This window comes from Pseudorasbora parva, chromosome 19 (genome assembly GCF_024679245.1).
Source record: "Pseudorasbora parva isolate DD20220531a chromosome 19, ASM2467924v1, whole genome shotgun sequence".
In the NCBI taxonomy this organism is placed as follows: domain Eukaryota; kingdom Metazoa; phylum Chordata; class Actinopteri; order Cypriniformes; family Gobionidae; genus Pseudorasbora; species Pseudorasbora parva.
In genome coordinates, this window is record NC_090190.1 from 12178045 (window position 1) to 12193081 (window position 15037).

At 37.5% G+C, this 15037-nt stretch overlaps 2 protein-coding genes across 4 annotated transcripts; both read left to right on the plus strand.

Moving 5' to 3' along the window:
- Window positions 1-89: 89 nt before the first annotated feature.
- LOC137047742 (tissue alpha-L-fucosidase-like) lies at window positions 90-2654 on the plus strand. The gene is made up of 8 exons (XM_067425593.1): window positions 90-581; window positions 663-797; window positions 912-1049; window positions 1194-1299; window positions 1390-1590; window positions 1720-1910; window positions 2179-2281; window positions 2390-2654. Exons 1-8 carry the CDS (start codon window positions 232-234, stop codon window positions 2519-2521), a joined length of 1356 nt encoding a protein of 451 aa, XP_067281694.1. The 5' UTR covers window positions 90-231; the 3' UTR covers window positions 2522-2654.
- Window positions 2655-3553: 899 nt separating this feature from the next.
- Window positions 3554-14795, plus strand: LOC137047652 (tissue alpha-L-fucosidase-like). Of its 3 annotated transcripts, none has more exons than XR_010899218.1 (9): window positions 3554-4108; window positions 4197-4331; window positions 8296-8433; window positions 8531-8636; window positions 8726-8926; window positions 10742-10932; window positions 11952-12054; window positions 12145-12355; window positions 13145-14795. XR_010899218.1 is itself a non-coding variant. In XM_067425466.1 (8 exons), exons 1-8 carry the CDS (start codon window positions 3765-3767, stop codon window positions 12274-12276), a joined length of 1350 nt encoding a protein of 449 aa, XP_067281567.1. In that variant the 5' UTR covers window positions 3554-3764; the 3' UTR covers window positions 12277-12403. The 3 variants fall into 3 exon arrangements, 1 of the variants encoding a protein (XP_067281567.1); XR_010899219.1 differs by having other exon boundaries at window positions 12145-12351; XM_067425466.1 differs by lacking the exon at window positions 13145-14795 and having other exon boundaries at window positions 12145-12403.
- Window positions 14796-15037: the final 242 nt, after the last annotated feature.

Below are 15037 nucleotides of genomic sequence, written 5' to 3' on the forward strand. Positions count from 1 at the left end.
TTCTTTTTTAGTGAATCAAATCCAATGAAAACATCCGATTGCGATTCCCATTTGGCGAGGTCTATTGCAGCAGGTAAGTCATGAGTTGTAGTCACATGTGTGATGTCATATGATAAACCAGGAAATGCACACTAGTTGTTCGGGATTTTGGAGCTACATTATGGTTAGTCGCAAGGTAAGTTCGCATTAGTGCAGACATTCAGTGCACGCGCGCGTGTCTTGCGAGCAATCATGCAAATGGCTCTGAGTCAGATATCACCGCTGCTTTGTATACTATGCGCCTCATCAATTTGGGCTCGATATACACCCGACTGGACCAGTCTGGACGCCAGACCTCTGCCTGAATGGTACGACGAGGTGAAGTTTGGGATATTTGTTCATTGGGGGGTGTTTTCAGTGCCCGCGTTCGGCAGCGAGTGGTTCTGGTGGAACTGGAAGGGCATACAAAAATCTGATTATGTCCAGTTCATGATCAAAAACTACCCCCCTGGATTCAGCTATGCGGACTTCGCACCTGATTTCCGCGCGCAGTTTTTTGATCCTCAAGAGTGGGCTGATATCTTCGAAGCTTCAGGAGCAAAGTAAGTTATGGCACTTATGATATGCTTTGGCATGCAATGATGCTTATTAGGAATATTTTTTTTTTTCACCATTCTTCTCAGATATGTGGTCTTCACATCAAAACACCATGAAGGCTTCACAAATTGGGCGTCCCCAAATTCGTGGAATTGGAATTCTGTGGATGATGGACCTCACAGGGATCTTGTGGGAGATTTGGGCAATGCAATAAGAGAGAGGTATTTGGTAGACAATGAACTATGTATTTTTTCCTCTGCAATTGCTGGAAATGTTCAATAGCTTTATGGTATAGCCTATCTAATTTAATACAGCAACTTTTCTATTTGTATTAGGTCTCTGCATTATGGACTCTACAGCTCTCTGTTTGAATGGTTCAATCCCCTCTACCTAAGTGACAAGAAAGCTGGTTTCAAGACCCAGGATTTTGTTGCAAAAAAAGTCATGCCAGAACTCCTCAATCTGGTCAACAGGTAAATCGCGCATCAGTCATGTGATGATACAGGCTGGAGAAGAATGAACAATTGTTTATGACAAAAGCCTGACTGTTCTGTTGTATTTTGTCAGTGTAAAGATGAACCTTTACAGCTTAATTGGTTATGTTTTTAACATCTCAGATACAAGCCAGACTTAATTTGGTCAGATGGGGACTGGGAAGCTCCTGACACTTATTGGAACTCTACAGAATTCCTCGCCTGGCTCTACAACGACAGTCCAGTCAAAGTGAGATCATCGTGTCATGTCATTCTTATTGTAGAACTGTTTCAAATTATCATTCTGATAAATATGACTGCATTATTTCGTTTCTTACAGGATGTGGTGGTGACCAATGACAGATGGGGCAAAGGCTGTTACTGTAAACATGGAGGTTATTTCAACTGTGCTGACAAGTTTACTCCTGGACAGCTGCCTAATCACAAGTGGGAGAAATGTCAGTCAGTGGACAAATTATCATGGGGGTATCGCCGAAATATAAAACTAAGCGAACTGATGGATCTACCAGCACTCATAAAGGTGTGACGTGTGTGATTCCTGCATCGTAAATTATGTATTGTGAATGAAATACATGGACACAAAAGCAAATGAAATTCATGTGTCTAATGTGTCAATTAAGCTTTAACCTCTCATATGTTGTGACCGCAGGACCTGGTCTCCACCGTGTCTTTAGGGGGGAATTACCTGTTGAATGTTGGGCCCACAGCAGACGGCATGATCGTACCTGTCTTTGAGGAGCGTCTCAGAGGAATCGGAGCCTGGCTGAAGATCAACGGTGAAGCCATCTATGCAACTAAACCTTGGAGAGTTCAGGCTGAGAATGCTACTGTTAATATCTGGTGTGTTGATGTTTTTGTAATTTTCCTCTTATCTTTGTATCGCACAGTTCCTTTGAAAAAATGTCCAAAGACAGTTGACTGACAAGTCAGTCAACCGATCATACGTCTGTCATAAATGATGTGAATACTTCTTGGTCTGTTTATAAACAGCCTGAATTTTTGTAATGTGAGTTAACTGTAGTCTTGATTCCTTCTCTACTGTTTGTGAATTGTTATTTTAGCTTTGATTATCCCAATAAATCATTTTTAAATGTTCCTTCAATTCCAGGTATACTTCAAAAAACACCAGCACTGTGTATGCGATCTTAACTGCCAATCCCATGGAAATTGCATTTCAGCTTTTTATGCCCAAAACCTCCAGCAGCACGGTGGTAAATATTTATGAGTTCATCAGGTTTAAGGAATAAAATGTTATTTTTGTGTAAATTAAATAAAATTACTTTCATGGTCTCAATGAAGTATATTTTCTTTCTGTTCAGGTGACTTTGTTGGGGAACCCTGAGCCTTTAAAATGGGCTCCTCTGAAACCATCCGGGCTGATTGTAGCACTGCCTGATCTGCCTTTCACACCCGCTCAAGCCTGGACCCTCAAGCTGGACGGGGTGGCTTAAAGCCTTTAAAACATTTTAAAAGATTTGAATGGGCTTTTAATGACATTTGTTTTAGAAATGTTTTGTATAAATCAAGTTATTTTATTTTTATAGTTGATTTGATATGATTGCTCAATAAAAATTACCAACTGAATGTCTCACCAAAACCAAATGTGATTTTCAGACTGTTAACTTCCTGTTAACAACCTTATAGCATTGCATATTAGATACCTAGGAACCCAGGGTAAAAATGGAAACATAATTTCAACTGATGCTAATGTCATTTTATTGTTTGCCCAAAACAAAACTGATGAGACTTTCAAATAGTAAAAAATAAATAAAATAAAAATCTTTGTAATAGACAAAGAGGTTGAGGCAGAGCTCAAATATTATACTGTAAGATAACTACCAATTTAATCACTTTTACTTTGTTTTGTTTTTTGAATAGAAATGGTTATTAGGCAATTATTTATTTATTTGATGGAATTAAAAGATTAATTTGTATTGGAAACAGCTGGAAAAACTGTAATGTTATTTTTGGGTTTAGTTTTATGCAGTGGCTAATTATGGATTATGTTTGAATAAATATTCTTTACTGTAAAGTGCACTTTTTAGGGACTGTGTCAATGGTTTTAACAGTTAATTAGTTAAACAAATTAAAATGACACAAGTATGTTTGTGATCATGAACCTAAAATGCGCTGTTTTTTTGTTGTTGTGTTTTTTTTACAATATTCTATTGTTGAATTTTTTTTACAATAGAAAACTTATGGTTGGTTGCTGTTAGCTTTTATTTATTGAGGCTGTAATGTACATTATTTGTTTTAGACTAGCCTATAAATATTACTTTAGCTGCTTTCAAATAAGTTAGTCGAGTCGTATTTGTTCCCCTCCACCCATTTTATAAAAAAAGGAAATAAAAAAGATTTAGTTTAAAAAAATTAAAGTTAATAAAAGGAATTTCCCCTTTTACAAAAGGGAACGAGTAGCATAGTGCTAATAATGGGAAGCGAAACTTCCAGTGTTTCTCCCATAGACCGTAAAAGGTTTCTCCTGAAGGCAAGTCACGTGTTGTAGTCACGTGTTTGATGGCATATGGTTAACCAGGAAATGCAAACTTTTTGCCAGGTTTTGCTTTATTTTTAATTGTATGTTATGGCGGTAGAACTCTAGTGTGGAAATCGGTACGTACTGACATTCGTGCATTATATTCACTTTTACAGAGCTCAGTGCTCGTGCTCGTGTCTGTAAGTTTGCGACCAACCATGCAAGTGACTCTGATATCACCGCTGCTATGTCTACTATGCGCCTCATCAATCGGGGCTCGATATACACCCGACTGGACCAGTCTGGACGCCAGACCTCTGCCTGAATGGTACGACGAGGTGAAGTTTGGGATATTTGTTCATTGGGGGGTGTTTTCAGTGCCCGCGTTCGGCAGCGAGTGGTTCTGGTGGAACTGGAAGGGCGCATATGAACTTGAATATATCCTGTACATGATCAAAAACTACCCCCCTGGATTCAGCTATACGGACTTCGCATCTGATTTCCGCGCGCAGTTTTTTGATCCAGAAGAGTGGGCTGATATCTTCGAAGCTTCAGGAGCAAAGTAAGTTATGGTAACTTACTTAAAATATGCGTTTGCAATGATGCTTCATATTAGGAATACTAATACTATTATTTTTCATTCTTCTCAGATATGTGGTCCTTACATCAAAACACCATGAAGGCTTCACAAATTGGGGTTCCCCTAATTCGTGGAATTGGAATTCTGTGGATAATGGGCCTCACAGGGATCTTGTGGAAGATTTGGGGAATGCAATAAGAAAGAGGTATTGTTTGCTTGTAGCCTGACGTCTTTTCAACCACAAAATAAGCTATATCCTGCAAATAGTTTCATCAGGGGAAACCATTACAACATACTTCTATATCTAGTAGATATAGGCTACCTCATAAATCTTGTCATAAGTCCTTTACCCGGTACAAAAATGTTCTTTTTCAAAAAACTAATTTATAATTTAGAAATTATATTTATTTATTTATTTATAAAGAAATTAAAATAATAATAATTTCTTTATAGAAATTAAAGAATCATAACAAAAAAAAATCACATGTAACTGTATGACTGTTACTGAAAAATAAGTGTAAAATGGTTTGTGACTCTTTACAGAAACAACATAAAGAAAATCCTTCCTTGAACATAAAAACATTTGGTGGCCTTAACTACTATGTACTTATATCAAACAAATAAGTGTAGTGTACTTATTGTGCTCATTGTATTGCAACACACTTGTGCTGATATTGAGGAGGGATACGGGTACAGTTAGGGGCAGGTGTGTTGGTATAAGGGAAGTGTCAACAGTGTAATTAGGGGCCAAGCACCGAAGGTGCGAAGGCACCTATTCGCCTTATTCACCTGCCGGCCATTTTGAAAACTCTAACGCCGTTGTGGGGTACACAAACCCGGAAGTTGGACTCCGATACGGTACTAATCAGTAGCAGCGTTCTGTGTCACTAACTTTCTGCCTGCTGTGTGTAACAAAATCATGTAATACATCACTGATAATATGTTTATGTATATAGTTTTTTTGTTGTTAATGTTTTTTAATTTTGGTCTCTAATGTAATTTCTAATGTTCTGCCCTTTTTCTGGTACATTTTTCCATACTTACAATATACAAGCAGGCCATTTGTATTCCTCTATACCAATAAATGTACATCGTTACCTGTACAAACCTAGACCAGTATGCCTATCAATGTTTTTGAATGACTTATTTCTTTCTAATGTTCTGACCAGTTGTAAAGTTATGAAAGACATCATCCATGTGTAGTAAAATTGTACTTTATTCTTTAGATAAATGGACATTTTATTTTACATATATGAAGATCCAGTAGGTTATACACATACACATATCTCCCACATGTAAATTAACTGTATCAACTATAATACTGATCTGCCCACATTGACACTATATGATAAATTCAAATAAGCTGATAACATCACCGTTTTCTCCAGAATGACTACAGCAGAATCCAATTGTGTTGCAATATTGTCCTGTTTAACACCGTGAAGCTGCTTTGGAACAATCGACATTGTAAAAGCGCTAAATAAAGCTGACTTGACATGTCCCAGTCTTGCTATTGTTTGAGTCTTTTGAACTTCGTCTGTAGTGAAATGCAGAAATTACGACCAGGATCCCTTCTGATATTTTTTTAATCCACTCTCCATGTAATCCCTTATCCTCCGGAAAATGGTAAAAGGTTTTTCCTCTGTAGGATTTTTTCCTGAGTGACGAAGTGCAGTGAAACAGAATGCTGCTATTGATTTGTACCTTATCAGAGTCCAGCTTCCGGGTTTGTGTACCCCACAACGGCGTTAGAGTTTTCAAAATGGCCGCCAGGTGAATAAGGCGAATTGAAACCGTTAGTGTTCTTCTTCCTCCGCTCTGGAAGTCTATGGCAGCCCATAGAACCACTTGCAGGAAAGTTATGAAATTTGGCACACAGATAGAGGATAGTCCCATTAGTAATCACACCAAATTTGGAGTTTCCAACTCCTTCTCTCTAGCGCCACCACCTGTCCAAAATTTCACTCGTATTTATGCTAATAACTTTTCAACCCTAGTAGCTAGCTAAAAACTAAATTATTTTTTCCTCTGATTCCTTGGCTCAAGCCGATTCTATAGCACCCTATGATGTCATTTTCCTAAAAACCTACTTTTTCAAACTCCTCCTAGGCCGTTGCTCTGATTTTCACCAAAATTGAACCAGATCATCTTCAGACCATGGCGACAAAAAATCTTGCAAATCATGCTGATTCGTCAAATCGTTTTCGAAAAACGTGCGAACAAATTTTACGTAGCAGTTGCAAAAACACACTAAAGGCTATATCTCCGCAACGCTTTATCGTATTCAAACCAAACTTGGTATATATCATCACAAGCATGACCTGAAGCAATATTCAGTGTTTCGGTGGAGCGCCACCTACTGGTCTAGAGATACGAAAAATGACACACATGTATGGGCTCACTATGAGGACACATAAAAAAATTGGTGGGATTGTGCCTCTTGTTGGCGCTATAATAAAACAAAACATGAAATTCCCATGGACTTCAATGCAGTATTTTTTGTTTAAAATGCTAATGTTATAATTTACGAATTTATTAGCATATCGTTACAAAACTCGGTATGTGTCTTCCGCTCCATGTCCTGAAGGCACTCAAAAAAGTTGTAATAAAATGTATAAAAATGCTAATATCTTTTGATTAAATTAGCCCATTGTAATGAAACTGGTCATAATACATTCATTGGCCCATGCCAAAAACATGGATACAAATTTTGCAAACCTATCTGTCCTACATCTTATTTGTTAAAAACCTTAAGTAACAAGTTACTTTTTCAAACTCATCCTTGTCCGATTTTCACCAAAATTGAACCGTATCCTCTTCAGACCATGCCGGCAAATAGTTATGGATTTCGTGTTGATAGACAAAACAGTTGTCATGTACCACAGCAACAGAGTTGAGCCATGATGCAAAAATGACTCTTGAGGCTGTATCTCTGCAATGCTTTGACATATTGACACCAAACTTTGCATATGTCATTGTCACCTCAATCTGACTACACTACAGTTTTGTAACAGTGCCACCTATTGATCGAAAGTGATAAACCATTAAACAATTATTATTGACTGTATTTAAAATTTGACTGCTATTCTGCCTAAACTCAACTTAATATGTCTTCAAAGGCTCATTGTTGCAGTTGGTTTGACACTTCCAGCCATGCTGGCATGTCTTGTCTTCTTCTTTGCGCTTGGCCCCAATAATGGCTGCTTGCAGCTATATTTACAAATGTAACTACCTGTACAGAAATTAATTACAGATGTAATTACATACAGCAAATGAAAAAAATTAAGTACAATGTAAAAGCATGTATGTACACAATAAGTGCATTGTATTAAATTATTAATTAAAATTTAAATACATAGTAGTTAAGGCCACCTAATATAGAGTGGGTCGCTTTTTCTTTTTTATTTACTTTTCCTGGAATTACATATTTATAGATAATTACAATTTAAATATTCAGTTTTTCAGGTGATCTATAGTGAATTTGTTAATACTTTGGGTGGAAATGTGTCTAACAAAAATGTATAAGTCAGTAACAAAAATACAAACTTTGTTAAAGCAGTCTATCTTAAAAATTGACAAATGTGACATGAATTGCAAACTTTGATTTGAAACAAAAGGAAATATTTGAAAAACTGACAAAAAGACAAAGGTACAAGACTCTGGCTTTAATGAGGGAAAGAACTACAATCCCACGAAGCATTGCAAACTAATGACAAACTAAATTTTGCAGAATCATGGGTAATGCTGTTTTAAACCAATAATACTGTTAAAGTGATTATTTAACAAACAAACAAAAAAAACTGTTAGAATAATGCAGGCTTAATGCTTCAATAAAGGCATATTGCATAATTTAACAACCTTGTAGTAGGTCTGTCTTTAAAGGATATAAGGTATTAATTCCTCTTTTGAGTAAATGAATGGGACATTTATATCCAGAACCCAACAGTTGGACTCTAGGTAAATAACTATGATAATAACAAAGTGAAATAAACAATTAAACAAAACATGATAACAAATACCAGTTTACAACATCAAGTATCAAGCATAACACTGCTTGTACAACTTGAAGCCTTGCACATTCAAATGATATGTTAAAAGGTGGGAGTGGATATTGAAGTAACTTTTTCTTTTCTGAATTTTATCCAAAAATGTTCAATTTGTTGTATTAGGTCTCTGCATTATGGACTCTACAGCTCCCTGTTTGAATGGTTCAATCCCCTCTACCTAAGTGACAAGAAAGCTGGTTTTAAGACCCAGGATTTTGTTGCAAACAAAGTCATGCCAGAACTCATCAATCTGGTCAACAGGTAAATTTCGCATCAGTCATGTGATGATACAGGCTGGAGAAGAAAGGCCTGACTGTAAACTTTGAATGCTGATTTGGTGATGTTTGTAACATCTAAGGTACAAGCCAGACTTAATTTGGTCAGATGGGGACTGGGAAGCTCCTGACACTTATTGGAACTCTACAGAATTCCTCGCCTGGCTCTACAATGACAGTCCAGTCAAAGTGAGATCATCGTGTCATGTCATTCTTATTGTAGAACTGTTTCAAATTATCATTCTGATAAATATGACTGCATTATGCGCTTCTTACAGGATGTGGTGGTGACCAATGACAGATGGGGCAAAGGCTGTTCCTGTAAACATGGAGGTTATTTCAACTGTGCTGACAAGTTTACTCCTGGACAGCTGCCTAATCACAAGTGGGAGAAATGTCAGTCAGTGGACAAATTATCATGGGGGTATCGCCGAAATATAAAACTAAGCGAACTGATGGATCTACCAACACTCATAAAGGTGTGATGTGTTCCTAATGAGTGAAAATCCTTGTCTGGTGATATAACTAGATTCCTGCATTGTAAATAATGTATTGTATATGAATGAAACACATGGACATAAAAGCATACGAAAGTTCTTGAGGTGTCTAATGTGTCAAGGTAGTTTTTAAAGCATAAGCTCTTAAGCATTAGCATTGAATGATAATTGGATCACCCCATCTAACCCAAGATGTTTATCTTTCTTTGTTCAGTCGAAAAGAAATTACGTTTTTGGAAACATTCCAAAACTTTTCTAAACAATAATATACTTTAATAATTAACACCAATGGGTCGAAGGTCCAAATCAATGTTGTTTACAAGAGCTTCAGAGGCTCTGCACGATCCCAGCTGAGGAGTAGGGTCTTCTCTAGTAAAACCATCTGTCATTTTCAAGAAAAAAAGAAACATTTATATACTTTTTAACCTAAATTGCTCATCTTGCTTTGCGACGTGCCACGGATAGCGTACCGTCCCCAGCCAAAGGTGTGAAAACAAATACAAACACCCTTTACAAAAACTCCATCTCCAACTTTAAAATTGTCCAACATTGTTGTTTAAAGGGTTAGTTCACCCAAAAATGAAATTTCGTTAATTACTCACCCTCATGTCGTTGGACACTCGTAACACCTTTATTCATCTTCGGAACACAAATGAAGATAATTTTGTTGAAAGCTGATGGCTGAGAAAGGCTTCAGAAAGGCCTCCATTGGCATTCAGTACATTTCCACTGACCCACTGACAAGACCCATAAAGGCACTAAAGACGACATTACAAAGTCCATCTCACTACAGGGGCTGTACAATAATTTTACAATGCGACGAGAATAGTTTTTGTGAGCAAAAATAATCAAAATAATGACTTTATCCGCCAAGTTATTGTCTTCTGTGTAGGTCTCTGACGTGAACTCGCCTGGAACTCACGCGATAGTGGCGCTCCCCCTCTTCCGGGTCATGTATCGAACGGTGGAGCGGCATCATATTCTCGAGCCTGCTTCGAGCTAATGTCAATAACTTGGTTGATAAAGTCGTTATTTTGATTTTTGTGCGCGCAATAACTATTTTCGTCGCATTGTAAAATTATTGTACAGTCACTGTAGTGAGATGGACTTTGTAATGTCGTCTTTAGTGCCTTTATGGGTCTTGTCAGTGGGTCAGTGGGAATGTACTGAATGCCAATGGAGGCCTTCCTGAAGCCTTTCTCAGCCATCAGCTTTCAACAAAAACATCTTCATTTGTGTTCCGAAGATGAACAAAGGTATTACTGGTGTCCAATGACATGAGGGTGAGTAATTAATGAAATATTTTCATTTTTGGGTGAACTAACCCTTTAACCTTTTTTTGCTAAATATTTGTGTTAATTTTCATACAGACACTTTGTAAACATGGGGGCTGGTACTTCTGCCTACGTCTAGCGTGATCTTTCCGGCGTGAATGCGCTATCTGTGGTGTGTCTCAGAGCGGCGCAAAATGAGCAGTTTAGGTTACAAAGGTTTTTTTTGTTTTTAGAAAATGACAGATGGTTTCGCTAGATAAAATCATATTCCTCAGCTGGGTTGTTGCAGAGCTTTTTGCAGCCCGTTGAAACTGCATTGATTTGGACCTTCAACATTTTGGTTGTCATTGAAGTCAAGTTATATGGTTAAAAATCCTAAAATGTTTTTCTCAAAAAACCTAATTTCTTTTCCACTGAAGAAAGAAAGACACAAACATCTTGGATGACATGGGGGCGAGTAAATTATCAGGAAATTTAAATTTTGAAGTGAACTAATATAACCTCTCATATGTTGTGACCGCAGGACCTGGTCTCCACCGTGTCTTTAGGGGGGAATTACCTGTTGAATGTTGGGCCCACAGCAGACGGCGTGATCGTACCTGTCTTTGAGGAGCGTCTCAGAGGAATCGGAGCCTGGCTGAAGATCAACGGTGAAGCCATCTATGCAACTAAACCTTGGAGAGTTCAGGCTGAGAATGCTACTGCTATTGTCTGGTGTGTTGTTGTTTTTTATTTCCTCTTATCTATCTGCTGCACAGTTCCTTTAAAAAACGTTCAGAAGCTCCAGCAGCGAAAGCACAATGTCACCTAGAGCCCTGATCAGTATAACAGGAACCATATGAGAAAGGTATAATTTAAGATTTGAGGCCACTACATAAAATGATGACCAATCATAAGTGTCTTACTTAATTAAATTAATATTCATGAGCCAAGCTGATAGGGGTAGGTTGTAGTGAAATAGTTTAAATCTAGAGTAAACACAAACTTTTACCATGAAATGTTGACGTTACCTATTGTTTAATAATGTTTGTGTTATTTATGATTTGATTACTTCTTAGTCCTGGATTCTTCAACTGTAACTTCCTCAACCTCAACTTCTCTGTCTGTTTCTGGGGTTTTAGTTTCCTCTTAGTTAGCATGTGGTTTGTCTCAGCCTTAGATGTCACGTCCACGGACCATTAGCTGAAAGTCTGATGCATATGGTGCACTTCAGGAGTTTTAAAGTTGTCCTCTGATTGGTTGAATTCTACAGGATGTCCATGAGACTTGTTGTGTCTGACATACTTGTGCTGTGTTCCTTAATGGTCAGCTTGGAAACAAATGCCATGATGGCAAACTTCCTCGTATAAGAACAATGTGTCATGTTTACAACTGTGATAATGAGCGCTTATCATGATCAACTGAACGCTGGCTTTTCAAAAGTATGTGTAGTTCGCGGCTCCATTGTTGCAGTAATCTTGCATGTATTTAATTGAATTAATCATTTTTAGATGCAGGGACATCGACTTTACATTTTCACGGCCCTAGACATGACATGGAACAAAACAAACTGTGATTGGTTATGTCAGTCAAACTTCCTCTTGGGCAGTCCTTGACTAATGAAAACTGTGATAGATAGACCTTCTGCCGTCAGTCTGAAGATCTGGCTACGTTAAAATAGCCTATGGTTTCGTTTAAATGAATGAAACATGCACAGCTTTAATGGAATGTTTTACATTTTCTTTCAATTCTAGGTATACTTCAAAAGGCATCAGCACTGTGTATGCGATCTTAACCGCCAATCCCAAGCAAAACTCCTTTACACTTTTGATGCCCAAAACCTCCAGCAGTACAGTGGTAAATATTGATGAATTCATTAGTATTTAGGAATAAAATAGTAATGTTTTTGTTAGACATTAATTAATCATCTGTTGCAACTCTGTTCAGGTGACTTTGTTGGGGAACCCTGAGCCTTTAAAATGGGCTCCTCTGAAACAAACAGGACTGATTGTTCTGCTGCCTGATCTGCCTTCCTCAGCTGCTCAAGCATGGACCCTCAAGCTGGACGGGGTGGCCTAAAGGCCATTTAAAGGGATAGTTCATTCAAAAATGAAAATTTGATGTTTATCAGCTTACCCCAAGGACATCCAATATGTAGGTGTGTTTGTTTCTTCAGTAGCACACAAATAAAGATTTTTAACTCCAACCGTTGCTCTGTGCCAGTCATATAATGCATGTCAATGGGGTGTAATTCTATGAGAGTAAAAAAAACATGCACAAACAACTTCAAATTAAACCCTGAGGCTTGTGACGACACATTGTTGACTTAAGAAACAAAACGATCGGTTTGTGTGGGAAACCGAATAGTATTTATATTATTTTTTACCTCAAATACGACACTGTCCAACAGCCACGAGCGTGCAATCACTTCTGCTGGATGAGGTCAAAATACACAATATGGCACGATATCATTTAGTGGAAGTGATAGTGTGCTGTGACGGCTATTCTAAATAGTGTTGTAGTTGAGGTAAGACATTGAGCAGCTGAGTCTGTAGCCATTTTCAAAAAAACATCTTAAGACACATCTTTTCCAGCTGCATCTGATCATTAAAGACTAGCACTTAACTATCCAATTCAATTTTCTGTTTATTTGTTTGTATATAATAAGAAAAAATTCTTTGTGTACTGTTCGATTAACTGAGTCTTCCTTACAGCACTTGCAGGCTGTTGCCCTTGTTTGTTTTGTTGCTTCTATTGCTCTCCTTTGTAAGTCTCTTTGGATAAAAGCGTATGCTAAATGATTAAATGTAAATGTAAATTATATAAATAGTGTTTGGTTTCTCACACAAACTGTTTTCTTCGTGTCTTGAGACATCAATGTCTCCTCACGATCCGCAGGGTTTAATTTGAAGTTGTTTGTGCTTGTTTTGTTTTTTTACTCTCATAGAATTACACCCCATTGACATGCATTATATGACTGGCACAGAGCAACTGCTGGAGTTAAAAATCTTCATTTGTGTTCTACTGAAGAAACAAAGACACCTAATGCCCTGGGGGTAAGTAGATAAACATACAAAATTTCATCAACTATCCCTTTAAAACCTAGCCTGACAAGCCAGACCCACATCAAGATGTTGGGTTTGGGAACACACCTTTGGCAGGGCTCATTCCGAGGGGCGGGATAAACGGTTGTCTTTCAAACTCCTTCTGCACGCAAAAGGACAGCGCTACAACCAACCAGAGCAATGAAAAAGGTGACAGTCAGAGCGATTGAAATGAGTCCATGGGGGAAGTGTTCGGTGACCATATTTGGTCAACAAAACTCAGAGCACAACTTCCTTTTTCAAAGAAAAGCTTCCAGAGCAGTGGCCAAAGCTGATTCGAAAGACCACTGTTCGCCAGCATCACCAGCAATCTTTGTTTTCAAGTATCAGGGAATTCTCGCGGAACGTCGTAACTCGGCCGTCATCATGTTAAGCCAACCCAGAGACTCTACACAATGTGATTGGCCTGACCAGAGTTTTGTTTTTCAAGCTCGCAAGCTAACGGAGAGTTGCTAGACGACCCTGTCTGCAAATTACATTCGCTTTCGCTGGGGTGCGTCTAGATTTCTAGGCTAGCTAAAACCACTGTGCAGATTTTAATGAAATTGTCAGGGATTTTTTTATATTTATATCTGTATTTAAACAGATTTCTATATTTGAGAAGTATGAACCATGTGAAACACAAAATGGTCTTAATTTTCAAACAAACTGCAAAATGCTGCATTTTCAAACACATTTATTATAGGCAGTGCTAAATGAGAGTACAAATCAGCAATGGCAAGTATACCGTATGAAACTGTCACTTGCCAGTTGGTGCGATTTTCATCAAAACTTGAAAGGCTTTGATTATTTTTATATAAATACATAGTCTGATGTATTGCAATATTAATATATTTATATTTGCTTGTTTTTTTTGTCCACATGCATTTGTTTTCTGAAAATATTTGTATTAGATCAAGTTTTTTGATAGTAGTGTTTTAATTGCCCAATTAAAATAACCAAGTGAAAGACACATCAGAATCAAAATGTCAGTGTCACTTTTATATATTTTATCATTGCATATTAGATACTTACACATGGATAAAACTGAAATGTAATTTCAGCTAATGTTAGTGCTATTTTACCATTTTCCCTATTCATTTTCAATGGATGATTATTTTTGACCAATATAAGCATAGACCAATGAGTCCTACAAATCAGTCAGTTTAATCAGTATCAGTTGTCAAAAAAATACACAACCTGTCCTACTTGAAAGACAACAAGTTGACAAAAATATTGAATCCAGTATTTGGTGATAATAGCATAATTAGAGCATTTTTTTTTGTAATCCAGTGTCATAACCGGGAATACCACAAATATGATTTTTGTTCAAGATAAAAGCATTTCAAAACAAACTTCTGGTTAAACATTAAAGCACACTGAGGTGATAAACACTGCATTATATTTTTATTTGTTAATGTATATTGACAAAAATATCTACAAATACTGCTTTTTTCCTTGTTTTTTTTACTCAAAAAAAAAAAAGGTGCATAAGCTCAGATTAATGAGGCCTACATATGTATATATGGACATGTATTTCATGTCCACTACTCCATCCCTCCCTCTCTCTCATTTCCCATGAGTCCACTCATTGATTCAGAGGAGCAATACCTCCACTGGACAGCAGAGCTCTGTGCACATACTGCAGTGCTGAGCTGCAGTGACTGCGCGTGTGTGTTTATGTGTGTCAGACAGCCATAGGAAACACTTTTATCACTGCTGCTGCTGCCACTCTAGACTGAATGCAGGCGGAGGGG

Bases quoted from the DNA above. Each gene is read 5' to 3' on its own strand.
- LOC137047742 (XM_067425593.1), top strand. From the start codon at position 232: ATGCAAATGGCTCTGAGTCAGATATCACCGCTGCTTTGTATACTATGC. The intron at 798-911 runs GTATTTGGTAGA...TATTTGTATTAG, and splicing joins GGCAATGCAATAAGAGAGAG to GTCTCTGCATTATGGACTCT. The intron at 1,300-1,389 runs GTGAGATCATCG...CGTTTCTTACAG, and splicing joins ACAACGACAGTCCAGTCAAA to GATGTGGTGGTGACCAATGA.
- LOC137047652 (XM_067425466.1), top strand. From the start codon at position 3,765: ATGCAAGTGACTCTGATATCACCGCTGCTATGTCTACTATGCGCCTCA. The intron at 8,434-8,530 runs GTAAATTTCGCA...GTAACATCTAAG, and splicing joins CTCATCAATCTGGTCAACAG to GTACAAGCCAGACTTAATTT. The intron at 8,927-10,741 runs GTGTGATGTGTT...TTGTGACCGCAG, and splicing joins ATCTACCAACACTCATAAAG to GACCTGGTCTCCACCGTGTC.